Source organism: Artemia sp. Qi Xiang Cuo, chromosome 4 (assembly GCF_049724085.1).
Source record: "Artemia sp. Qi Xiang Cuo chromosome 4, ASM4972408v1, whole genome shotgun sequence".
Lineage (NCBI taxonomy): Eukaryota > Metazoa > Arthropoda > Branchiopoda > Anostraca > Artemiidae > Artemia > Artemia sp. Qi Xiang Cuo.
The window spans coordinates 4521698-4547365 of NC_142797.1; the positions used below are offsets into that span (position 1 = coordinate 4521698).

Genomic DNA, 25668 nt, shown 5'->3' on the forward strand with positions numbered 1-25668 from the left:
TAAATGAAACCCACAACGAAAAGAAATTACAATAAATAACCGAGTCAAACTCAAAACGAGCAGAAATTAACATAAGTTGGGTGCAAAACCCCTATGCCTTCCCAAGGCCAGAACAAATTTTGTACTTTACTGAAAAAACATAAGTGTTTACTTTTTTAACTTTAATAAATCAAATAATTTTAACATTTTGATTACAAATATCAGTATATGTGTATTAAACTGACAATGCACATTCATTTGTATTTTTTCTGTAAAGTTCAAATTTTGTTCTGGCCTTGGGAAGGCATAGGGGTTTTGCGCCCAAATTATGTTAATTTCTGCTCGTTTTGACTCGGTTATTTATTGTAATTTCTGTTCGTTTTGGGTTTCATTTATTTATCGATGCTGATTTGTGGTAGTTTCGAGCTTGGTAGATCATTTGATTTTATTTTTGCTCATTTTTGTTTGATGGAGTTCTTTACATTTCTTTGAAAAAATTATTTTGTGGAAAAAGTTTTCTTAATTCATTTCTATTTGTTTTATATTGACACAGTCTTTTCAAGGGAAAAAATAACACTTTAAATATTTTCGTTTTTTAAGAATTTGTAGTTTGGCCTTCTATTTGTATGCCGGAGGAAAATTTTCAGCAATTTTTAATAATATGAACCCTTTTAAAAATCTGGACACAAATAGTACTGTTTAATTTAGTGTCATACCTCCTCTAGTTGACCTGAAATGGAAAACTTGATACCATTCCAAAAAAAAATCTGTTTAGTTTCTTTGATAGCTTGGATACACTTGCACTATTTTGATTTGGTTAAATTTTAAGAGCAGAAGTAGCCTCGAAAGCTGGAACATAATACCCTCAGTCGTTCTTGGGATACTGCTTAGATGTCTTACTGGAATTTAGCATTATCAAAATGCATTTTGATTTAATCTTAAGGCAACATTTCGTTTTTAAACATAATGTGCCAATGGGAGGGTGGGAGTGGAAGGGGGATTAGTTGCCCTCCAATCACTTTCGACTATTAAAAAGGGCATCAACCCTTTCTATTTTCAATCGAATGATCCCCTTTCGAAGTTCCCACGACAACTCCTTCGATACGAAGTGCCCTGGTCTAAACAACAACAACAACAAAAATATTACTAATCACTTTCGACTGTTAAAAAGGGCACTAGCCTTTGATTTTTCAATCGAACTAGCCTTTTTTGAAGTTTCTACGACAACGCCTACTATAAAAACATTATATGCCCTCTGGGCATAACTTAAAACCCTTGCCCTGAGAGCTGTGGGGGAGTTTCCTACTCAAAAACATATTTTCTATCTGGAAATCAACTAGCCTACGCTAAACAAAATGGCTATCTGAAAATTTTGATGGGATGTGTTTGGGTGAATGATGGACGTGGGGGGGGGGGCTCGTTGACCTCCAATATCATACGATGATTAAAAAGGGTAGGAGCCCTTTGAATTTACAATCGAATGAGGCTTTTTTTAAGTTTCTACGACAACCCTTTCAATAAAAACCTTATATGCCCCCAGGGCATAACTTAAAACTCTTGCCCCGAGGGTTGTGGGGGAGTATCCTACTCAAAAATATATTTTCTATCTGGATATCAACTACGCTGACCGAAATGGCTATCTCAAGATTGTGATTGGATGTGTTGGGGGAATGATGGGCGTGGGGGGGCTAGTTGCCCTCCAATCACTTTTGACTATTAAATAGGGTACTATCCCTTTGGATTTCCAGTCGAATGAGCCTGTTTTGAAGTTTCTACGACAACACCTTCTATAAAAACCTTATATGCCCCCAGGGCATAACTTAAAACCCTTGCCCTGAGAGTTGTGGGGGATTATCCTCCTCAAAAATATATTTTATATCTAGAAATCAACTACGCTGAACAAAATGGCTATCTCAAAATTTTGAGTGGATGTGTTTGGGGAAATGATGGGCGTGGGGGGGGCTAGTAGCCCTCCAATCACTTTCGACTATTAAAAGGGTACTAGCCCGTTGAATTTCCAACTGAATGAGCCCTTTTGAAGTTTCTACGACAGCGCTTTCAATAAAAACTTTATATGCCCCCAGGGCATAACTTAGAACCCTTGCCCTGATGGTCGTGGGGGAGTGTCCTCCTCAAAAACATATTTTATATCTGAAAATCAAGTACGCTGAACAAAATGGCTATCTCAAGAGTTTGATTGAATGTGTTTGGGGGAATGATGGGCTTGGGGGGGGGGGAGGGGGCTAGTTGCCCTCCAATCACTTTCGACTATTAAAAAAGGCACTAACTCTTTGAATTTCCAATCGAATGAGCCTGTTTTGAAGTTTCTATGACAACACCTTCTATAAAAACCTTATATGCCTCCAGGGCATAACTTAAAACCCTTGCTCTGAGGGTTGTGGGGGAGTGTCCTCCTCGAAAACATATTTTCTATCTGGAAATCAACTCCGCTGATCAAACTGGCTGTCTCAAAATTTTGATTGGAGGTGTTTGGGGAACTGATGGGCGTGGGGGGGGGCTAGGTGCCCTCCAATCACTTTCTACGATTAAAAAGCGTACTAGCCCTTTGAATTTCCAATCGAATGAGCCTTTTTTTAAATTGCTACGACACCACTTTCTATAAAAACCAGATATACCCCCAGGGCGGAACTTAAAACCTTTGCCCTATGGTTTGTGGGGGAGTTTCCTCCTCAAAAACATATTCTCTATCTGGAAATCAACTACGCTGAATAAAATGGGTATCTCAAAATTTTGATTGGATATATTTGGGGGAATGATGGGCGTAAGGGGTGGGGCTAGATGCCCTCCAATCACTTTCGACTATTAAAAAGGGTACTAGCCCTTTGAATTTCCAATCGAATGAGCCTGTTTTGAAGTTTCTACGACAACACCTTCTATAAAAACCTTATATGCCCCCAGGGCATAACTTAAAACCCCTGCCCTGAGGGTTGTGGCGGAGTGCCCTCCTCAAAAACATATTTTCTATTCGGAAATCAACTACGCTGAACAAAATGGCTATCTCAAAATTTTGATTGGATGTGTTTAGGGGAATGATGGGCATGGGGGGGGCTAGTTGCCCTCCAATCATTTTCGAATATTAAATAGGGCACTAGCCACTCCAATTTCCAATCGAATGAGCCCTTTTCGAAGTTTCTTCGACAACTCCTTGGATACGAAGTGCCTGGGTATAAATAACCAAAAAACAACACATTGTGCCCACATCGTTCTTTACTTAGGCAGCGCTAGCACGCCTAAGTAATTTTTTTGTAATCTAACTAATCAAACTAATCTTTTTGTTTTTCGTACATAAGAACCTCAGTTTAAGCAGAGATACTGAGACGTTTAAAAAACCCTGTTTAGGAGAACTTAAGAAAAAGAGTTTCAACTGATATTCGTTTTTTTTTAATCTCGTTCTCGCCCTTCAGCCACTCCAAAGCTCTAACCCTATCCAAGGCATTTGCCAAATATTTTTCTAGCCATTTGGTTTCTTCTTTCATGGACAAAAATGTTTTAGGGGACACTTTATATAATCAGGGAAAGTTCTCCCTTCTAACCACAGTGCCTTTTTGTCTCTTCATTTGATGTTCCTGAACGAGAATGGTTAACATTGGAGATACATTAGAGACAGCGGTGGTCAAATACTTTCAAAATTAGGCTTTTAAGTGTCATCTTTCATAAACATTTTGTCATAACGCTGATTTTTAGTCAACGTAAGAAAGTAAGAAAGACCACCCAAGCATTTTAAATACGTGAATGTACTTCTCTCTTCAACCCTCCGTCATTCGGTATTTAGACCCTAAACATTTAACCTCCTACATACGACCTTACCAGCTCTCCTTCAATAGCGACCGGATCTTATTTTCTAAGGGCAAACACCGGGTCTTGTGACTTACCTACATAAACTGCATCGGAAATTTTGAAGCTTGAAATGCTTTTTCGTCAAATATTGTAAGTCAGCTGCCTTAGGAAATCCAGGCCTACAGCCTCTTTTGGGATCTCCATATTTCACAGCATTAAGATTTAATGAATTGTAACCAGGAGAGTGTGATCTTTCCTGGTAGTTTTTATTTCTCTCCATAGTTACCTTGTATTTTCCATCCTGGTAAATCTAGGATAGACTTGAACTTGGAAATTAAAATCCATAAAAAAAATGTAATTTTTTTCCCGTTGAAGGTGGCCCATTGACCCTCTTTGCTCCAACTAATGCAGCATTTGATGCTCTGCCAGAAGGTGTGCTTGATGCTCTTCTTTCACAACCTGAAGGAGCATTAAAAAAAGTTCTTCTTGGCCACCTGGCTCCTACTTCTATTTTTGCCACTGGGGTGACAAGTGGGGAAGTTCCATCTGCCTCAGATGATAACCTAGTTCTCAACGTTGGACCTGGTGAGTCTTGAGCTTTTATATAATTTGTGAAGTGTCTTGTCATAACTGGAAAACGACTTAAATAAGGATTCTTAATTTTTGAACATGATGTTTTTGGAATTTTGGTCATAATGTTGTGGATGACAACATTTTGGGCATTTTTTTCCAAACACTTCCGTGAGCTAATCACATTATACCTTATTTCTGGAGGTAGAATTAACAGTTACTTTTAAATCGTGTTGGTTTTATAACTTTCTGTGCGCTACTTTAAGCCAGTAAACATAATTAAAAGCTAAATTCTACCTATTTAGTGGGAAAATTTAAATCCGTTAAATAAAAATGAGAAGTTCTGAGTCACAAAGTAGCTCATTTCTTTTTGTTTAAATTTACAATTAGAAACTCTTATTGACACTGGAAATATATTACCTCTTTGTCGTTAAAAATCTTCTGCACATCATACTTACTAATTTTCATCATTATTTTAAAGCAGGACTAGGTAGGCCTACTTACATTGTTCTTACATTGATTTGAATAAACTATTGGACAAGCCCTTGCAAATGAAAGTTCGTTGAAGTGACAGAAGGGAACTGGCTTGTTCCCCCCCCCCTCCCACCCCATAGACTATAATTGGTACTACTACTTTGCTAATCAGGCTTACCATGGGAACCAAGTTTTTTAGACTACCCAGGATCATCCGAAAACACTGGTTTAAAAGATTGAAAGCCAAACTTGCCTATGATGACAAAATCAAAGAAGTAAATCCTGAAAATAACTTTTTTTGGAAGATGGAAGAAAAAGAAGCAGAACAACAATCAAACGAACATATACTATGCACTTTTTACATAAGGGTGGGGTGGAGTGTTTAGTTGATTTTTGGGCAAGAGGGGGGGGGCGGCAAGAAGGGTAGTTACATAGAAGGTCTTTCAAAATCTCTTTGCTTTGTCGGCCCTACTGTATTTTGCAAAATTGTCAATTAGTTTCAGTTTTTTTCCTATTTGTACGAATTTACGACTTGCCCCAGAAAATACCAGGAAATTAAATCAATTTTAATCGTTGTATTTTTGGTAGAATTCATGTTTTTCCTTTTTCTTCGTTCATTCAGCATATTGAAAGTATCTTCTAAAATATCAGCAGCAAATAAATGATCACATAAAAAAAAAAATTTAAACCTTGATATTTTCTTTATATATCCCGTAGGATTTTGATTATCCTCCACTTAAATAGCCTTAAATCCCTGATCTATCACTTAGAATAGACCAAGATATACAACAAAATGTGTTTAGAATTGATAAAAAGAAAGAATTTACAGCATTGAACTTTAATGGTTTAAACTTATTCAGCTTTACATATTTTAAATTAGGATCAAAATTCGATTCTATTGATGCATCTATTATTATCAAAATTTCTGCTTTTTAGAGTTTAACCCTGCTATTCCTTACTTAGAGTTTGTTACCACAAAATGTTTGATAAGGTCTATTAGGTTGCTGTGAAAGAAAATGGGAAGTGGGTATAACAGGAACAGGTTTTTTTTTTCGGGATCTACATATTTTAGAGCAATTGAGCCTTGTACATTTGTAATGGAACTGAGAAATTAAAAATAAAGAAGGACTAGGATTATATATTAAGCTTGTTTTTTATTAACAGCATGAACTAACTGTGGTATGGCTCTACCACAACAGGATTATCATTGACTATGTATTATAAGATATATTTCATTTAGCTTCTTTTTTTATATTTTTGCGACAAAAAAGCCTTTTGAGTACAAATGCATAAGCCTATTTTTAAGGGAAGGAGGAAATTTCAGGTGGGCCAAATTTGAAAGAAACGTACCACCAGGTGAATTATGTGAAAAACCAGCAACTAAACGTACAATCTCTCTGAGATTTTGCCGCACAGGTTCTTCAAAACGATTCAAATGATGGTGCCAATACAAAATAGCTTTAAAATAAAGCTTAAGCATGTTAAAAATCTAAATTAGTTACACCCTATATACCATAATATGAACCTACTCAATTGCTCTAAAATATGTAGATCCCGAAAAAAAAAACCTGTTCCTGTTATACCCACTTCCCATTTTCTTTCACAGCAACCTAATAGACCTTATCAAACATTTTGTGGTAACAAACTCTAAGTAAGGAATAGCAGGGTTAAACTCTAAAAAGCAGAAATTTTGATAATAATAGATGCATCAATAGAATCGAATTTTGATCCTAATTTAAAATATGTAAAGCTGAATAAGTTTAAACCATTAAAGTTCAATGCTGTAAATTCTTTCTTTTTATCAATTCTAAACACATTTTGTTGTATATCTTGGTCTATTCTAAGTGATAGATCAGGGATTTAAGGCTATTTAAGTGGAGGACAAACAAAATCCTACGGGATATATAAATAAAATATCAAGGTTTAAATTTTTTTTTTTATGTGATCATTTATTTGCTGCTGATATTTTAGAAGATACTTTCAATATGCTGAATGAACGAAGAAAAAGGAAAAACATGAATTCTACCAAAAATACAACGATTAAAATTGATTTAATTTCCTGGTATTTTCTGGGGCAAGTCGTAAATTCGTACAAATAGGAAAAAAACTGAAATTAATTGACAATTTTGCAAAATACAGTAGGGCCGACAAAGCAAAGAGATTTTGAAAGACCTTATATGTAACTACCCTTCTTGCCACCCCCCCCCTCTTGCCCAAAAATCAACTAAACACTCCACCCCACCCTTATGTAAAAAGTGCATAGTATATGTTCGTTTGATTGTTGTTCTGCTTCTTTTTCTTCCATCTTCCAAAAAAGTTATTTTCAGGATTTACTTCTTTGATTTTGTCATCATAGGCAAGTTTGGCTTTCAATCTTTTAAACCAGTGTTTTCGGATGATCCTGGGTAGTCTAAAAAACTTGGTTCCCATGGTAAGCCTGATTAGCAAAGTAGTAGTACCAATTGTAGTCTATGGGGTGGGAGGGGGGGGGGGGGAACAAGCCATTTCCCTTCTGTCACTTCAACGAACTTTCATTTGCAAGGGCTTGTCCAATAGTTTATTCAAATCAATGTAAGAACAATGTAAGTAGGCCTACCTAGTCCTGCTTTAAAATAATGATGAAAATTAGTAAGTATGATGTGCAGAAGATTTTTAACGACAAAGAGGTAATATATTTCCAGTGTCAATAAGAGTTTCTAATTGTAAATTTAAACAAAAAGAAATGAGCTACTTTGTGACTCAGAACTTCTCATTTTTATTTAACGGATTTAAATTTTCCCACTAATTAGGTAGAATTTAGCTTTTAATTATGTTTACTGGCTTAAAGTAGCGCACAGAAAGTTATAAAACCAACACGATTTAAAAGTAACTGTTAATTCTACCTCCAGAAATAAGGTATAATGTGATTAGCTCACGGAAGTGTTTGGAAAAAAATGCCCAAAATGTTGTCATCCACAACATTATGACCAAAATTCCAAAAACATCATGTTCAAAAATTAAGAATCCTTATTTAAGTCGTTTTCCAGTTATGACAAGACACTTCACAAATTATATAAAAGCTCAAAACTCACCAGGTCCAACGTTGAGAACTAGGTTATCATCTGAGGCAGATGGAACTTCCCCACTTGTCACCCCAGTGGCAAAAATAGAAGTAGGAGCCAGGTGGCCAAGAAGAACTTTTTTTAATGCTCCTTCAGGTTGTGAAAGAAGAGCATCAAGCACACCTTCTGGCAGAGCATCAAATGCTGCATTAGTTGGAGCAAAGAGGGTCAATGGGCCACCTTCAACGGGAAAAAAATTACATTTTTTTTATCGATTTTAATTTCCAAGTTCAAGTCTATCCTAGATTTACCAGGATGGAAAATACAAGGTAACTATGGAGAGAAATAAAAACTACCAGGAAAGATCACACTCTCCTGGTTACAATTCATTAAATCTTAATGCTGTGAAATATGGAGATCCCAAAAGAGGCTGTAGGCCTGGATTTCCTAAGGCAGCTGACTTACAATATTTGACGAAAAAGCATTTCAAGCTTCAAAATTTCCGATGCAGTTTATGTAGGTAAGTCACAAGACCCGGTGTTTGCCCTTAGAAAATAAGATCCGGTCGCTATTGAAGGAGAGCTGGTAAGGTCGTATGTAGGAGGTTAAATGTTTAGGGTCTAAATACCGAATGACGGAGGGTTGAAGAGAGAAGTACATTCACGTATTTAAAATGCTTGGGTGGTCTTTCTTACTTTCTTACGTTGACTAGAAATCAGCGTTATGACAAAATGTTTATGAAAGATGACACTTAAAAGCCTAATTTTGAAAGTATTTGACCACCGCTGTCTCTAATGTATCTCCAATGTTAACCATTCTCGTTCAGGAACATCAAATGAAGAGACAAAAAGGCACTGTGGTTAGAAGGGAGAACTTTCCCTGATTATATAAAGTGTCCCCTAAAACATTTTTGTCCATGAAAGAAGAAACCAAATGGCTAGAAAAATATTTGGCAAATGCCTTGGATAGGGTTAGAGCTTTGGAGTGGCTGAAGGGCGAGAACGAGATTAAAAAAAACGAATATCAGTTGAAACTCTTTTTCTTAAGTTCTCCTAAACAGGGTTTTTTAAACGTCTCAGTATCTCTGCTTAAACTGAGGTTCTTATGTACGAAAAACAAAAAGATTAGTTTGATTAGTTAGATTACAAAAAAATTACTTAGGCGTGCTAGCGCTGCCTAAGTAAAGAACGATGTGGGCACAATGTGTTGTTTTTTGGTTATTTATACCCAGGCACTTCGTATCGAAGGAGTTGTCGAAGAAACTTCGAAAAGGGCTCATTCGATTGGAAATTGGAGTGGCTAGTGCCCTTTTTAATAGTCAAAAGTGATTGGAGGGCAACTAGCCCGCCCCCCATGCCCATCATTCCCCCAAACACATCCAATCAAAATTTTGAGATAGCCATTTTGTTCAGCGTAGTTGATTTCCGAATAGAAAATATGTTTTTGAGGAGGGCACTCCGCCACAACCCTCAGGGCAGGGGTTTTAAGTTATGCCCTGGGGGCTCATAAGGTTTTTATAGAAGGCGTTGTCGTAGAAACTTCAAAACAGGCTCATTCGATTGGAAATTCAAAGGTCTAGTACCCTTTTTAATAGTCGAAAGTGATTGGAGGGCAACTAGCCCCCCCCCCTTACGCCCATCATTCCCCCAAATACATCCAATCAAAATTTTGAGATACCTATTTTGTTCAGCGTAGTTGATTTCCAGATAGAAAATATGTTCTTGAGGAGGACACTCCCCCATAACCCTCAGGGCAAGGGTTTTGAGTTATGCCCTGGGGGCATATAAGGTTTTTATAGAAGGTGTTGTTGTAGAAACTTCAAAAACGGCTTATTCGATTGGAAATTCAAAGGGCGAGTTCCCTTTTTAATAGTCGAATGTGATTGGATGTCAACTAGCCCCCCCCCCACACGCCCGTCAGTCTTCCAAATACATACAATAAAAATTTTGAGATAGCCTTTCTGTTCAACATATTTTATTTCAAGATAGAAAACATGTTTTTGAGGGGACACTCCCCCACAACCCTCAGAGCAAGGGTTTTAAGTTATGCCCTGGGGGCATATAGGGTTTTTATAGAAGGCGTTGTCGTAGAAAATTCGAACAAGGCTCGTTTCATTGAAAATTCAAAGGCTTAGTGCCCTTATTAATAATCAAAAGTGATTCGAGGGCAACTAGCCCCCTCCCCCCCCACGCCCATCCTTCCCCCAAACACATCCAATCAAACTCTTGAGATAGCCATTTTGTTCAGCGTACTTGATTTTCAGATATAAAATATGTTTTTGAGGAGGACACTCCCCCACGACCATCAGGGCAAGGGTTCTAAGTTATGCCCTGGGGGCATATAAAGTTTTTATTGAAAGCGCTGTCGTAGAAACTTCAAAAGGGCTCATTCAGTTGGAAATTCAACGGGCTAGTACCCTTTTAATAGTCGAAAGTGATTGGAGGGCTACTAGCCCCCCCCCCCACCCCCATCATTCCCCCCAACACATCCAATCAAAATTTTGAGGTAGCCATTTTGTTCAGCGTAGTTGATTTCCAGATAGAAAATATATTGTTGAGGAGGATACTCCCCCACAACCCTCAGGGCAAGGGTTTTAAGTTATGCCCTGGGGGCATATAAGGTTTTTATAGAAGGTGCTGTCATAGAAACTTCAAAACAGGCTCATTCGATTGGAAATTCAAAGGGCTTGTATCATTTTTAATAGTCAAAAGTGATTGGAGGGCAACTAGCCCCCCCCACGCCCATCAGTCCCCCAACACATCCAATCACAATCTTAAGATAGACATTTCGGTCAGCATACTTGATTTCCAGATAGAAAATATATTTTTGAGTAGGACACTCACCCACAACCCTCGGGGCAAGAGTTTTAAGTTATGCCCTGGGGGCATATACGGTTTTTATAGAAAGCGTTGTCGTAGAAACTTCAAAACAGGCTCATTCGATTGGAAATTCAAAGGGCTAGTACCCTTTTTGATAGTCGAAAGTAATTGGAGGAAAACTAGCCCCCACCCCACGTCCATCATTTTCCCAAACACATCCAATCAAAATTTTTAGATAGCCATTTTGTTTAGCGTAAGCTAGTGGATTTCCAGATAGAAAATATGTTTTTGAGAAGGACACTCCCCCACAGCTCTCAGGGCAAGGGTTTTAAGTTATGTCCTGGGCGCATATAAGGTTTTTATAGTAGGCGTTGTCGTAGAAACTTCAAAAAAGGCTAGTTCGATTGAAAAATCAAAGGCTAGTGCCCTTTTTAACAGTCGAAAGTGATTAGTAATATTTTTGTTGTTGTTGTTGTTTAGACCAGGGCACTTCGTATCGAAGGAGTTGTCGTGGGAACTTTGAAAGGGGCTCATTCGATTGAAAATAGAAAGGGTTGATGCCCTTTTTAATAGTCGAAAGTGATTGGAGGGCAACGAATCCCCCTTCCACTCCCACCCTCCCATTGGCCCATTATGTTTAAAAACGAAATGTTGCCTTAAGATTAAATCAAAATGCATTTTGATAATGCTAAATTCCAGTAAGACATCTAAGCAGTATCCCAAGAACGACTGAGGGTATTATGTTCTAACTTTCGAGGCTACTTCTGCTCTTAAAATTTAACCAAATCAAAATAGCGTAAGTGTATCCAATCTATCAAACAAAGTAAACAGGTTTTTTTTGGAGTGGTACCAAGTTTTCTATTTCAGGTCAACTTGAGGAGGTTTGAAAATTAATCAAACAGTACTATTTGTGTCGAGACTTTTAAAATGGTGAATGTTGTTAAAAATTGCTGAAAATTTTATCCAGCATAAAAATAGCAGGCCAAACTATAAAGTCTTAAAAAACGAAAAGATTTAAAGTGCTATTTTCTTTTTTCCTGAAAAGACTATGTCAATATAAAACGAATAGAAATTAATTAAGAAAACTTTTTCCACAAAATAATTTTTTCAAAGAAATGTAAAGAACTCCATCAAACAAAAATGAGCAAAAATAAAATCAAATGATCTACCAAGCTCGAAACTACCACAAATCAGCATCGATAAATAAATGAAACCCAAAACGAACAGAAATTACAATAAATAACCGAGTCAAAACGAGCAGAAATTAACATAAGTTGGGCGCAAAACCCCTATGCCTTCCCAAGGCCAGAACAAAAATTGAACTTTACAGAAAAAATACAAATGAATGTGCATTGTCAGTTTAATACACATATACTGATATTTGTAATCAAAATGTTAAAATTATTTTATTTATTAAAGTTAAAAAAGTAAACACTTATGTTTTTTCAGAAAAGTACAAAATTTGTTCTGGCCTTGGGAAGGCATAGGGGTTTTGCACCCAACTTATGTTAATTTCTGCTCGTTTTGAGTTTGACTCGGTTATTTATTTTAATTTCTGTTCGTTTTGGGTTTCATTTATTTATCAATGCTGATTTGTGATAGTTTCGAGCTTGGTAGATTATTTGATTTTATTTTTGCTCATTTTTTTTTAATGGACTTCTTTACTTTTCGTTGAAAAACTCATTTTGTCGAAAAAGTTTTTTTTTAATTAATTATTTGTAAAGACGGTGGGGACAGTGAAGATGTTAAAAGTAGAATAGCCAAGGCCCAGGTTTTTTTTCACAGTTATATAAAGTTTCGGAAAATAGGAAGTTAAGTCTGCAAGCCAAGATCAGAATACTGGAAGCTACAGTAATAAGAGTGGTCAATATGGTTCTGAACCTTGGGCACTCCGAGGAACAGATAAAAATTTGGTAGATGTTTTCCAGAGAAATTATCTACGGATTCTTTTGGGTGCCATACTTGCTGACCATATTTCAAACAATAGGTTACGTTTGGTTCAATCCCGATTTCTAGGGTTATGATGAGAGTTGGGTTGAGATGACTAGGGCATGTTTTTCGGATGAAGAATGACAGGTTGTCAAAGATCGTCCTTTTCGACCAACCACCTAGGGCTAAAGAGAAAGTAGGTCGTCCTTGGTTGGGGTGGGAGGATGTCGTAAAGAAGGATTTAAGGGAAATGGAAACTTCCTGGGAGGGTGTAAAGAGGAAAGCGTTGAACAGATTGTGCTGAAGAAGGACCTTGCGTGGCTGTGTCGGCCTCAGGGGACTTGGTGGTGCGATGAGTTGTTGTTAGTAGTAGTAGTAGTAGTAGTATTAGTGTAAACATATTTTAAAAATAGCAAAATCTTACCAGTTAGGACTCCTGAAAGACCAGACAATTCGATACACATTGAAAGAGTTGTAAATCGACCTTCTGAATCAGCAGCAAGTACAGTCGGAATTACTCCAACTGGAATAGGGTAGAGAACTTTGTTGATAACTTGTACCATACCATTATCTGCCCATTCATCTGGCATTGTAACGGCTGCCCCATTGACAGTATAGGCCTGCAGGAAAGTTAGAAAAAAGTCAATAGAGTAGCATAAAAATTAAGCGCAATTACTCTGCAGACATAAAATAAATCGATATAACTCAGATACAAGAAATTGAGAGCAATTAAGGTACTGTTCAATTTATCCCTGCGCAAATATGGTGACGATAATGATACGATGATACGGTTAAACTGTCTTAAGATTTTTAACCCAGTTGCCTACCGTTGTCCGTCGAGTAGACTTTGATCTTGGGTAAGGTTTAGATTAATTAGAATAAATCATTTAGAATTAAGCTTCTGTAATTCAGCTTCTTAAAACAAATAAAAACCTATTGTAACACTTACGATTTTACTTATTTTCCATTTCTAATTTTTTACGCATATCAAGAAATTTAATTAGCAACAAATAGTGCGATGAAAACCACAAATAGCACATCAGAAATTGTAAGCCGCAATTCAGCAATAAATTAAAAAATGGGAAGTCAAAATTCACCAGTTCAGCAAAAATCAAAGACAGGGTCAAAGTTTTACCACTACATATCAGTAAATTCAACCAAATCTATGACACCATATTGGACACTAGAAGTGTAAAGGTTAACCTGAAATGGAAATTTCTCTGTTTAAAATATGGTGTCCATAAATACAAGCCTTAGTTTGTATTTAATTATAGTAATGAAAAAGCTAATGAAAAATGTTGTTGTTATTTAGTTTCCACTAAATAGCACAGTCAACACATCAATTATGCAAGGGAGGGCACCTAGAATTATCTACATTTTCAAGTTCAAGTTATTTTTATGCGTGTTAAACATCCTTATAGCACTTGGATAATAAAATAAAATATTTTTCTTTCATGAAGCCTAATTTATAATATTCGACTGCTTGCTCGTTTTCCTTTCTTTGAACTTATATTTTAATTTCTTTTATTGTAAATTATTTTGTTTGTTTATTCACTAAACTCCCTTTAAACTTAGAGGGTGAAATATCCTGACAATTGGTTTAGAATCTAAAAGTGGTTAAAGACTTGAGGATAAAAATGTTTCGTAATTACTTCTTTCAGTATATTACACATCATGAAAATGCTAGATAATTGAAAAAAAAATATTATACATCTCATGAAATTTAATTGATTATGTGTGACCATTTGCCTGGAATGGCTTCAATTCACAAAATTGTAGGGGTAAGGAGAGGGATCAAATATACAGTCAAGTTCTAGGAGTGGGGAAGCAATTGTGTTGCTTATCGATTATTTTGAATTAAAATATATAGAGAATGTATTTCATATAAAGAGGAGGGGATATTAATAAAAAATCTAAGGGCCAATTGCCCCCCCCCTTCGATTGACAAAAATAATTGATAGTCGTCACTTTTTTTTAAGTATTATTGTTTAAAAATTGCAATTGATCATGTAGGCCTTACAGGCAAAGGCATAAATTACTACAGGACGGGGGAGGGGGGATTTCCTTACGCCAAATCTTTATCTAACGTATCTTGGCCCAGTTTCACCTCAGATTTTCATTTTTCCTCCCCAACAGTTTTAACCATAGCAAAGTTCCTATATAATTATCCTTAGTATTATAATTATGTAATTGTTATATTATGTATCTCCTTATCCTTATATATAAGTTTGCCCCTCAAAGATTATTTCGGAATTTACACCAATATTCACAGGACCCCTTTATTTTTAAGTTATTTATGATTAGTACTTTTGATTTGTACAACGCAAATGAACTTACTGATTCATAGATATTAGTGCGTACAGTTGTGCCTTCCAGTGTTGTCAATGTTGCATCATTTTCAAACAAGGCGAGAGTGACATTCCCAGAAGTCATGTGATAGTTTAGAAATCTGGTAAGAAGATCTGCATCAGCAAGCAGAGAATCGATCGTTGCCTGGTCAAAAGCAGTATCTTCAGGTGAAAATATAGTGTATACTTCTGAAAATTTAAAATGAAATTATTTGTTTAACATTTTCATTGTCATGTTCAGGGTTTCCACCTGGATAGGATTTTTGGCTAATTCAATGTTAGGCAAACTTCATGTCAAGCTTATTTTTATCGTAAATTAGATTAAATTGAAATATCTTCAAGCATAACTTTAGTTGATGTATAAATCATTAGATACAAAGATTTTGAATCACTGCAAACAAACTTAATTACAGAGGGCACTCAGTTTAATATACGTTTATATTTTAAACTTTAAGCTCCTTTTAAATATTCTTTGGCAATCCTGGTTATGTTCAAGGTAATATAGGACATACATAAAAGATAAACTGATAGGAATTGGATATATAAGTCATCTTGCGATCTCAATCGATTTCATGGTACATTGAATTTTATATTTATTAAATAAAAAAAAACAAGTTTTTTAAACTGAAAGTAAGGAGCGACATTAAAACTTAAAACGAACAGAAATCATTCCGTATATGAAAGGGGCTGTCCCCTCCTCAACGCCTCGCTCTTTACGCTAAAGTTTTTTATTGTTTTAAGAAATAAAGTTGTGAGACAGAGTCAAACTTTAGCGTAAAGAGCGAGGCGTTGAGGAGGGGAAAGCCCCTTTCACATACGGAATAATTTCTGTTTGTCTTAAGTTTTAATGTTGCTCCTTACTTTCAGTTTAAAAAACTTGTTTTTTTTATTTACTTTCTGATTGTTTTTTAGTTAATGCAGCTTTTATTTTGGCTCACCGTCATTGAATAAGTAAACAAAATTTGCATAAAAATTTTACTTTTCTTTTGCTAAATGGCTGTCTCTAAATTTGGTTCTGACGTAATTTACAAATTAACTTACGTAACGAACTTCTATAGTCGTATAATTTTCTTCTGGAAAAAAATACTAAGTTGCAGATTTTTTCAGTTATGAGCTTGAAACATATGTTATAGGTTTTTCTGATACACCTAATCTGACAGTGATTTTCATTAACAATCTTTCACTCTTGGGGGAAGTTTTCTCCCTATTTAAAAAACCAGGTCATTTTTCTCAAGCTTGTAGCCTTTGATGAGTAATACTAAACTTAACAAAATTTATATATTTAGAATCAGCATTACAAAACCAATTCTTTTGATACATTTATTGACATCAAAGTTCCGTTTTTAAAAGTTTCGCTTACTATTGAGCCGTTTCGCTTGTTTTTTTTATTGTTTTTTTTATTACGTTTATGTTATTACGTATATGATGGGGTTCTCCCCTTATTCAATACCACGCTCCTTACGTTAAAAGTTAAAAAAAAATTTAATTAACACACCCCTGAATCACAAAGGCCGTTTAATTAGAATAGATAACTTTTTTGAAAGCACTAAAAAAACTGTAGCGTAAAGAGCGAGGTATTGACTTGGGAGAGAAACCCCTCATATACGTAATAATTTCTGTTCATTTTAAGTTCTAATGTTGCTTCTTACTTTCAGTTGAAAAAACTTGTTTTTTTTAATTTAATTTCTGATCGTTTTTTAAATAATGCTTGGGAATCCGGCGCCCCCTTCATAGAAATGTCCCTTACCCCAAAGAAACATCCTCTACGGAAAGATTATTCCAAGTAACCCCCTCCTAAAGCCCCCCTCCCCCCCCCCTCACCAAAAAAAATTCTTCCTGAAAATGTATGTATACTTCCCAATAACCAATACAATATGCAAGCAATGGGCAAAGTTCATAAATTGCAGCCCTTCCCCTGGGAACTGTGGGGGATTAAGTCATTGTAAAAGACATATTTATCAGATTTTCGACTATGCTAAACAAAATGGCTATCTAAAAATTTTAATTGGGTGACTTTGAAAAAAAAATGAGCGTGGGAGGGGGCCTAGTTGCCCTCCATTTTTTTTGGTCACTTAAAAAGGGCACTAGAACTTTTAATTTCCGTTCAAATGAGCCCTCTTACGATATTCTAGGACCACTGGGTCAATACGATTACCCCTGGGAAAAAAGAACCAACAAAAAACAAACAAACAAACAAATAAACACGCATCCGTGATCTTTCTTCTGGCAAAAAATGCAAAATTCCAAATTTTTGTAGATAGAAGCTTGAAACCTCTACAGTAGGGTTTTCTCTGATACGCTGAATATGATGGTGTGAATTTCACTAAGGTTCTATAACTTTTAGGGGGTCTTTCCCCCCTTTTTCAAAAATCAGCCAAATTTTCTCAGGCGCGTAACTTTTGATGGGTAAAATTAAACTTGATGAAACTTATATATTTGAAATCAAAATTAAAATCCGATTCTTTTGAGGTATCTATTGGTACCAAAATTCAGGTTTTTAGAATTTCGGTTACCATTGAGCCGGGTCGCTCCTTACTTACAGTTCGTTACCACGAACTGTTTGACTATTTTGGATTCATAATTGACATTTATTGAAATTTTGTTCAAATGACAAGCAGAATTTTGGGTTATTACGAATCTACAATATCATAGCCTGAAATGAGGTTATAAGTTATCAATAAAGCCTTAATAAAAAATCAGGAATCAACTGAAATAAATTATATTTTTAAACTTTTACGTATGCTATATTAGCTATATGTGGTAAGATGGAGTTGGTAAAGTTCTGTCTATTTTATTTTTCGTATAATTTAACTGTTATTCTGTTTCAGAATTCCTCATCCCACCCTATCAGAATAGCCAACTATCCCAAATAAATTATATATATAGTTTATAGTTTGAGGCACAAAGAAATATATAAAAAACAATTAAATATAGTTTATTGTTTGAGTTTTGACCATGCTAACAACTAGTTTCTCCGTCCTAATTCAATACTGTTAGTAACATTTTCGCTAAGAATTGTTTATCCGCCTTTTGAGTTATAATTTAAAAACATCTTGTATCCATTTATATTTTGATTCTTGTATTTTTTTCGTATAATCTGTCTGTTTCTTTGTTTTTGTGGAATTTCCCAGAGATGTTGTTTTGTGGAATTCAAAATAAAGTAGCATAATCTATTGTTCGAGACTGTGAATTCTCGAACAATGTTTCTGCCAAGACACAGTATCCACGTCCTAGTTCAAAATTGTTAGTAACATTTTCAATAAGAATTGCTTATCCGCGTTTTATTTATAATTTACAAACATCTTCTTACATATTTTTATATCAATCAATGTAATGAGATGGTGTGCTGAAAATTTTGATTTTTGTATTTTTCATATAATCCGTTTCTTTTTTGTGGAATCTCCCAAAGATGCTGTTTTGTGGAATTCAGAATAAACTAATATATTTCTTTTGTTCGAGATTGGGAACATGCTAAACATGTTTCCAATCCCTAACAAAGAACTTTAATCTAAGCAAAATACTTGAACAAAACAAACATAGCTGCAGAAAAATGTTGGTGGACTCTAAGCGTTACATTCAAAACTTGAGACAAGACAATTAAACTTGCAATTTTATGCATTAAAAGAATAAATTCTGGTTTTAACGTTGGTTATATTGTTTTCCTTTTTCTATTCAGATGTTGTAATGTTAAATTTTGTGTCACATCCAAGGTTATGATGTTAATCATATGTTAGCGGAAACTATTGGTAGCAATTGTTGTAAGTCAACATCATATTTTTTGTAGCAAAGGAGTATATTGGCTACAACATGTGCAGCGAGAGCCAACTTTAATTTATAATTTTTTTGCTCTATTCTTAACTATTATTGAAGGATTAAATATCTTCATAGGATGAATATGCATTTTGAGATATGGTAATGCTTCACACTCATTTAACTTTTCGCTAAACTCAATGACAATCATCAAACAATTCTTGGTAACGGACAGTAAGCAAGGAGCGATGCGGCTCAATAGTAACCGAAACGGTAAGAAACAGAGTCTTGATAATAATAGATATATCAAAAGAATCGAATTTTGATGCTTGTTCAATATATATATAATTCATGAAATTTAATGTTACCCCTACAAAGTTACGAGCCTGAGAAAATTTGCCTCATTTTTGAAAAACGGGGAAAGACCCCTACAAAATCAAGTGACCTTACGAAAATCACACCATGAGATTCAGCATATCAGATAACCCTAGAGTAGAAGTTTTAATTTCCTATAAACAAAAATGTGGAATTTTGAATTTTTTGCCAGAAGCAAGATCATGAATGTGTGTTTATTTGTTTATTTTCCCATGGGGTGATCGTATCGAACCAATAACCCTTGAAAATCGAGAGAGGGCTTATTTGATTGGAAATCAAAAGTTCTAGTGTTCTTTTCAAGTTACCAAAAATATTAAAGGGCAGCTAGGGCAGCTCCAACCCCTCTATTTTATCCAAAACTGTTCGATCAAAATTTTGAGATAGCCATTTTTTCAGCATGGTCAAAAAATTTAATAACTATGTCTTTGAGGTGACTTGACCCCCCCCAGCCCCCGGGGGAAGGGCTGCAACTTGTGAACTTTGCCCATTGCTTTCATATAGTATTGGCTATTGGGAAATATAAGGAATATTTTCGAGGGGGGTTTTTCTGGCGGGGGTGCTTACGTAGGATGATCTGTTGATTGAGTATTGTTCCTGGGGGAAGGGAATTTTCCAAGGAGGTGGAGCTTGATTTCCAGAGATTAATTAAAAAACCATAAAAATTAATGAAAAAAAGAAGTTTTTTCATCTGAAAGTAAGGAGCAACGTTAAAACTTAAAAAGAACAGAAATTATTGAGTATGTGAGGGGATTACCTCCTACTCAGTACCTCGATATTTACGCTAAAGTATTTTTTGAATTAAAAAAAACTTATTATTCTAATTAAACGATCCTTGTGTATCAGGAGTCTTTCTTAAATAATTGGAACAAAAAGTCCAACTTTAGCACAAAGAGCGAGGTACTGAGGACGAGGAAATACGCCCCTCATATACGTAATAGTTTCTGTTCGTTTTAAGTTTTAATGTTAATCTTTACTTTCAGTTGAAAAAGTTTTTTTTTTTGTTTTCCTTAATTACCCAATGAATCCATGACTATTGGGTAAAGTCAATGACCTACTCAAAAATATCCTCAAAAGGGTGGGGGTAGTAGAAAAGATAATTAAAATGGAGTCACTAAACAAGGGAGAAACTAAATATATAAGGGATACAGAAAAGGTTATATGTCCTAAAAAAAATCCGCCAATGTTGAAAAATTATGCACCACCCAATTAAGCTATGCCATCTTTTGAAAATACCGGTATGTTTTATAAGTAGGACAGATAATCCTAGGATTTTAGTCTCATGCTAGTCTCATGAAGTAACTGGTGATTCCATATATACTGTAAAGGTAGGGAGTTGAATCCTTAATTAAATATTGGTACTATCTGGTGTTTTGGAGTGCAAATAACGATAAATAATTAGTCGTAATTAGTGTCCGTCTTATGGCACAGCTGCTCATTTTACAGTTGTCAATAATAATGTTGCATTATGAAGTAACTGGTGGTACCATGTATATTATTAATAATAATAGTATTTTGTTTTTTCTCTCTTTAGATACATTAAAAACGCACTATAGGAGTACAAACAGAGAAAGAAAAGAAACAGAAATAGTTAACAAATACAGTACCAACATGTCTAACGAGAAAAAAAAAGACAAACAAGTGGAAACTTAAATCAAATGCGGGAACTTAAATCTACACTAAAATACTGGACCTAACGGTCAACCCATCCATATATCATAAAGGTTAAACAGAAAGTCTAATAAATTCCTACATCGGTCATCAAATGAAAAATAAATCGCCTGCCTCACAGAATAAATCCTATGGCTTATAAAACATACATAAAAAAACAACGAGATAAGACATAAGAGGTTTATTTTTTGTTATTGATCACTAGTAATGTCACGTTGACGTTGACAACTCGGCAATCTTGGGGCATACTTCTCCTTACTATATACATACATACATACACATACAGACACACATATACATACATACATACATATACATATAATTATACATATACATACACATACATACATAAATATATACCCACACATACACACAAAAACATACACATTTGTTACGCTTTTTCGCTACATTAAAACAATAATGCACTAGAGGAGTAATAAAGAGAAAAGAACAAAACGCAAAAAATCATCAGCTATACAACAAAGCGACAACCACCACTGACGTGAAAAACAACCAAAACATAAAAGACTGCTCGGACCGGGGACTAAATTTCTATTCTACCCTATATAAAAGATGCTTAAGCGGAAAATCTGATATTTTCTTGTAACGGTTTTCAAATCGAGCCGATAATTCTTCCATCCTCTCAGATATATCAAAGACATGGTATTTCTTACAAATGTATGAGTTACGGAACCATAGAGAAATACCAATAAAGAATTTAGCAAACCGGTAAAATTGAACCCTAATTTGTTTTTTTTTTTGTGTTGACGAAAAAAGTTTCCAAAATGGAGTTAGAAAAAACACGTGCGGTGCAAACATAGAGTTGTAGAGCTTTCCTAATGTATATTGTCAAATTGCCCTTAAATTGCGGTGCAAACCATATGTTTTGCGAAGGTTCTTTTTCAACTCATTAATAACCAGAGTGCGTGTCGCTCTTATCGATGACCCAAAATGAGCACCTAAATACTTGACTGAATCAGACTTAGGAAGAGTGATCGAGCCTTCTTTAGGGGACTCTGAATGTGTCTTTTCATTCTGGTTACTCTCGTAAGCTTAGTGTTCGATGATTCAATAGCAAAGCCAATTTTAGACAATCTAGGCTGAAGAGCCTCAAAAGCCCTTTCCAGTGATGGAAGGTTATCAGCATGAATAAGTATGTCATATGCATACAACAGGTGCCTAATATCGATCTAATCATCAATAATATAGGGTGGGATGTTTCTCGTTGGAGTTTTAAGTGCATTGTTGAATATTAATGGACTCAAAACTGACCCCTGCTTTACCCCACGCTTTACAGGAATGGGACATGTCAAACCGTCATTAGAACGGGCCCGGACTATTGAATTCTGGTACCAATTCCAAAGGCACGCGCAAATAAAGCCGCTAGTTCCTTTATTCAACTGAGCAACTAAAGATTGTGAACGCAAAATTGAATCAAAAGCCTTAGCTATATCAACCGCGCATACATATAGACTCTTCTTCATCATCTTGTGACGTTCCATTATAGACAAGAACACAGAATGGGCATTTTGGACTCCTAAACCTGGCCTGAAACCAAATTGATGATCCGCAAAATCGCATTTTTCACGCAGAAATGGGCGAATTATTTTTTCAAGTAACTTGCTAAGCACAGAGCATATGGTTATAGGTCTATATGAATTGCATAGCGAGGGGCCCTTATTCTTTTTAGACATACGTGTAACTAGCCATTCACATAAAGTCATAGGGACATACAGTTGGGACAAAATTATTTGAAATAACAGAGCTAAGTGTTCGAACAGCACATGTGTGCCCTATTTCAAATGCTCTACTTGCAGACCATCCAAACCAGGGGCTTTGATTATTTGAAGAAGACGAATGTGAGTTAATAGCATAGAAGGTGTAATAATGATGTAATTTTTTGGGGATTCAGCTTTGACAATTGTTTCTGCAATATTCTATTGAAATCTGTGTCAATTTGTTGATGGTCGCAAGCATATATTGATGAGAAATGAGTTTGCCATTCAGTGTTGGTAATTTGATTTGTCAGGGTTGAAGTGGAACTTGTAAGTTTAGTAACCTCTTTCCACAAAATCTTTGGATTATCCTGTATTGACTGTGATAAATTTTCAAATTGGCATTTTTTTCCAATTTTTCACAACATTCTGAAAATTCTGCTTCGTCCATTTAACTAAACCGAAAACTATACCTGAACGACGTCTATCGCAATCCTTCCATATTCCATACCAAAAACGATAACAGAGTTTAGCTTCCTTTTACTTAGGAAAATCAAACCATCCCATTTTACGCGTGTTATTTTTTACTGATTCAATAGGGACGGCAGCACATGCAATAACCAATAGAAAATGTGATACTTCTGCAAGGTAAAAAAATCAACATCAAGGGGGTCCCTGAGACGCGAAGAACAAAGAAAGTGATATGGTATCTTAATTTTACGGAACATAGAATTTAAATTTTCATGATACAACTCTATATCTATTTTATCCCTCGACCTCTTTGTGAACCATTTTCTCCCCCATGATCCGCCACTTAAAGACGCTGGAAGAGAGCAGGACAGTTCTAGATGTGAATGGCCACTATTTAAAAAATCTTGTGATAGATGTACATTAAGGCTCGCCGATTCTTGAAGATGTGTTATAATAAAATCCAAATCTGAGGTACTACCGGAATTGTGCAGATACGTGTAAGTCTAATCTTTATGTAAAATGTGTAGGTGAGATGGAAAAGAGGTTTTTAACATCTGAGAAAGGGAAGCATTATCATTCTTTAAATCTGTGTTAAAGTCTCCGCAAAGCAGAATTCTTTTTCCTGATGCCCTAATTTTATGCGTGAATTTTGATAATCTGGCACATGCTAACGCGAATTTATGATTTGAAGTAGTATTGCGATAATTAGTTTGCATATATACACACAATACAGTTACACTTCCTAAATCAACAGCAATAGATGAATCATTAGCATCAATAAATTTACTCTGAAAGTTATTAAGTGTAGCAACTTCGAGACCAGCTGAGGGTCAGCCCAGCAATGTTTTAGCAGGACGAATAAAAAATCATGGTCATCTGACAGCTCAAGCCGCATAGCATTATCCGAATTTAGTAGGTGTTCGACGATGCACACTATATCAAACAGACCAACAGTGAAAGCTAATACATCTAGCTTTTCTCAGTCACCATTAATGTTATGGAACAGAAGCTTAACACTAGTTGGGTCATTACTTTTCATTGTCTCTTACCGGATGGAACTTGGTTTTATGACTGGGGACCCGGATTATCACTACGAGCTCAATGCCTCTTAGTCTTGGGCCAGATAAAACTGCTTTCGACGTGATTACTGGAACAGTTTGCGCATTTCACGGTAGTTGCTATAAATGCTCTCTCACGAGTGCTATTGTGACCACTTTCGCCACATCTACTCCACTTTGATTCGTTTGCACAATCGCGAGCTATAGGGCCATAGCTTTGGCACTTAAAACACTGTTTGGGCCTAGTCAAGGGCTTCAAAACACGAAACAAGCAATATTCAATTTTGATGCCGAGTCTTAGGGCGTGTTCAAGATCCGCTATGCTACTAAAGGTGAGCTGCGCCAAAGAATATTAACCAAAGTACCTGGCATTTTTTACACTAGTGACCAAACCGGATATATTAGACGCGTCAAAATCCTAGTTGATTCAAATTTTTCCTAAATGCTAATTTTTATCACTTTCGAATGAATGTTTAGGCCTGGGGGAATAACTGCTGGTACACTTAGGGCAGTGGCTTCATCGGACATATGTAAGATAAGACAATTACGCTTCAGCTGAACATGCTTTACCTTCTCGGCACAGTTGATTCTCTGTATAAATTCACGCTGCTGTGCCGGGCTTCTTGATTTTAGCTCTTCAGGTAAGTTTGTAAGCACCACCGGGACTGTGGTAGGCATAATTGGGGGAGCGGAAGGCCACTGAATTGGGACAGGAGGGATAGTGCATGAGGTTTCTTGCTTTTCCCCAAGAAAGTTCAGCATTCTTACAGTATTGTTCAGACGAGATGCTATAATAGTATTTGGCTCGTTAGGTATTAACGGCATATCCGATGGATCAAAAATGACAAATTTAGGCAAGGTTTCATTGGCTCTCATTCGGTTATCAAGCAAATCAAAAATATCATTGAAAAAGGCAATTGCTGGGTGGGTTCCTTTACGTTTCTCTGCGATATATGTCCGAAAAACAATTTTGTAAAATTCCATCGTTTCCCTGAGGAAATTTTTACTAAAAAACTTTGATGCATGCTTCATAATCGTATCTTTATCAAGTTTGTTCATTAACTGTCTTTGAACAAAATTCAATAAGGGTGATATAAAAATATTATCCTCCATCACTATCCGGCTAAAGCGAGTTTGCAATCATAATCCAAAATTCAGTTCAAGGTCAATAATATTGTTTCTGACAGGCAAAACAATGAGTAAGTCAATAATTATATGTAGGGATTATACGTCACTATAATCCCTATTGCGAAATTTTTTGTTTCTTCAGCTAAAACTTACTGAATTAATAATGTTCATGTAATATCCAATTTTGATGTTGGCAGTTTGAAACTCTAAGTCTGGTAGGAAATGAAAATACAAAGAATTTGGTAAATACTAAATTAAGAAGATTGTTTATTTTTAGATTAGGTGTCTAGACTGCTTGAAATTTAGAAGAAAAGAAGAAGGTAAATATAAAAATAAATCAGTTTTGCCGCTACTGTGTTGCCAACATTCCTTGTTAGCTCATAAAATTTATTGTTAGCTAACAAACAATTGTTACCAACACATGACGTAAATATATAATTTATGTTTTACTTGCTGTCTTATGATTTATCATTAGTCAAAGAGATTTATCAATATAAACGAACTCATGGCTGCTATTTCGTTGACTCAGTAGCTACTCAATGAAT

General features: G+C 35.6%; 1 protein-coding gene across 1 annotated transcript in view; it reads right to left on the reverse strand.

Annotated features, from left to right (window-relative positions):
- Positions 1–7881: 7881 nt before the first annotated feature.
- The window catches only part of LOC148952697 (transforming growth factor-beta-induced protein ig-h3-like), a 57321-nt gene continuing 39534 nt past the window's right edge, over positions 7882–25668 (reverse strand). The window contains exons 3-5 of the mRNA XM_089087344.1: positions 14948–15147; positions 13035–13230; positions 7882–8102 (exon numbers count right to left, since the gene is read on the reverse strand). Coding sequence (XP_088943470.1) covers positions 7882–8102; positions 13035–13230; positions 14948–15147 — 617 coding nt within the window. The remainder of the gene's footprint in view (positions 8103–13034; positions 13231–14947; positions 15148–25668) is intronic.